Source organism: Manacus vitellinus, unplaced genomic scaffold (assembly GCF_001715985.3).
Source record: "Manacus vitellinus isolate BGI_N305 unplaced genomic scaffold, ASM171598v3 scaffold_52_pilon, whole genome shotgun sequence".
In the NCBI taxonomy this organism is placed as follows: Eukaryota; Metazoa; Chordata; class Aves; order Passeriformes; family Pipridae; genus Manacus; species Manacus vitellinus.
The window spans coordinates 816826-818866 of NW_021940628.1; the positions used below are offsets into that span (position 1 = coordinate 816826).

The window sequence follows — 2041 nt, forward strand, 5'->3', positions numbered from 1 at the left end:
TGTCAGGGCCTCCCCACTCTCACAGGGAAGAATTTATCCCTAATATCCCATTTAACCCTGCCCTCTGGCAGTGGTAAGCCATTCCCCCTTGTCCTGTCACTCCAGGCCCTTGTAAATAGTCTCTGTAAATAGTCCCTCTCCATCTTTCCTGTCAGCTCATTCAGGCACTGAGAGGCCACAATTAGAACACCCTGGAGCCTTCTCTTCTCCAGGCTGAACAGCCCCAATTCTCTCAGTGTTTCCTCACAGCAGAGCTGCTCCATCCCTCTGATCAGCTCCGTGGTCTCCTCTGGACTCGCTCCAGCAGCTCAATGTCCTTCCTCAGCGTGCTCCCTGGGGCACCTGGAAGGGCTCTGAGCACCCTGACGCTGCAGAAAGGTCCCATCACAACACGTCCCCGTGCCCCCCGCCCTGACCCCCTGTGGCCTCTCCCTTCCCCAGGTACACCAAGATGAAGACGGCCACCAACATCTACATCTTCAACCTGGCGCTGGCCGACGCGCTGGCCACCAGCACGCTGCCCTTCCAGAGCGCCAAGTACCTCATGGAGACCTGGCCCTTCGGGGAGCTGCTCTGCAAGGTTGTGCTCTCCATTGACTACTACAACATGTTCACCAGCATCTTCACCCTCACCATGATGAGCGTGGACCGCTACGTCGCCGTGTGCCACCCGGTCAAGGCCCTGGACTTCCGGACGCCGGCCAAGGCCAAGATCATCAACGTCTGCATCTGGGTGCTCTCCTCCCTCATCGGGGTGCCCATCATGGTCATGGCGGTCACCAAGACAAAAGGCAAGTGGCTTTTTGGGGACACGTCCCCCTCCTGTCCCATCTGTGCATCCCAGGGGTGATCTGGTGAACTCGACACCCGGCCCTGTAGCAGGTTTGGGGTCAGTGTGGGCACCTCTCTGTGGGACCATAGTGTGCCATGTTGTGGAAAAGGCATCATGGTGTTAGTTTTCCGTCTTGGAAACCATCCCAGAAATTGCCTTCCCTTCCCCTTAAGGCTGGGACACCACACCCTTCCCCATCTCCAGTCCAACCAGTGCCTCTGCCCCGCTCCTGGGGTGCAAACTGGTTAGAGCATGGTGCTAATAATGCCAAACACTGAACCAAGGGTTCAACTCCCATGCTGGCCATTCCCTTAAGAGTTGGACTTGATGGTCTTCGTGGATCCCTTCCAACTCAGGATATTCTATGAATATCTGAAGTCAGGTTCCTAAAAACACCCCCGGTAGTGCTGTGGAGTCCCCAGCTGGCCCACACTGAGATCTGCAGTTCCAGTGTGGGGACAGCAGCCCTTGGCTGCTTGGAAAGCTCTGGGCATCCCGAGGAAGGGGACAGGTCTCAGTAGAAGGTGACATGGGGATGTGTCCAGCACAGGGGTTGGGAGGATGCAGCGTGGGGATGGCCCAGGAGGCTCTGCAGGGAAGAGGTCACTGCACCCCCTGTATCCCCTCAGCACCCTGTGGGCTGGTGGCTCTGGGGAGCCTCTGCCAAGAGCTGGCAGGTGGGAATGCATCTCCTTGAGGTTTCAACGTGCCCAGGCACGACCAGAAGGCCGAGTATCCAGAGCAGAGCCTCCCCCAGCTCCCTCCCTGACCCTCCTCTCCCCCGCAGACGGGATGGTGCTGTGCACCCTGCAGTTCCCCGACCCTCCCATCTACTGGGACACCGTCACCAAGATCTGCGTCTTCATCTTCGCCTTCCTGGTGCCCATCCTGGTCATCACCATCTGCTACGGGCTGATGATCCTGCGCCTGAAGAGCGTCCGCCTCCTCTCGGGCTCCAAGGAGAAGGACCGGAACCTGCGGCGCATCACGCGCATGGTGCTGGTGGTGGTGGCCGCCTTCATCATCTGCTGGACCCCCATCCACATCTTCGTCATCGTCTGGACGCTGGTGGACATCGACAAGAAGAACCCCTACGTGGTGGCCAGCCTGCACTTCTGCATCGCCCTGGGCTACACCAACAGCAGCCTCAACCCCGTCCTCTACGCCTTCCTGGATGAGAACTTCAAGCGGTGCTTCCGGGAGTTCTGC

The 2041-nt window shown here is 58.7% G+C and overlaps 1 protein-coding gene across 1 annotated transcript in view; it reads left to right on the plus strand.

Moving 5' to 3' along the window:
• Positions 1-444: 444 nt before the first annotated feature.
• OPRD1 (opioid receptor delta 1) overlaps positions 445-2041 on the plus strand; it is a 1960-nt gene continuing 363 nt past the window's right edge. The window contains exons 1-2 of the mRNA XM_029963019.1: positions 445-791; positions 1620-2039. Coding sequence (XP_029818879.1) covers positions 452-791; positions 1620-2039 — 760 coding nt within the window. The 5' untranslated portion in view covers positions 445-451. The remainder of the gene's footprint in view (positions 792-1619; positions 2040-2041) is intronic.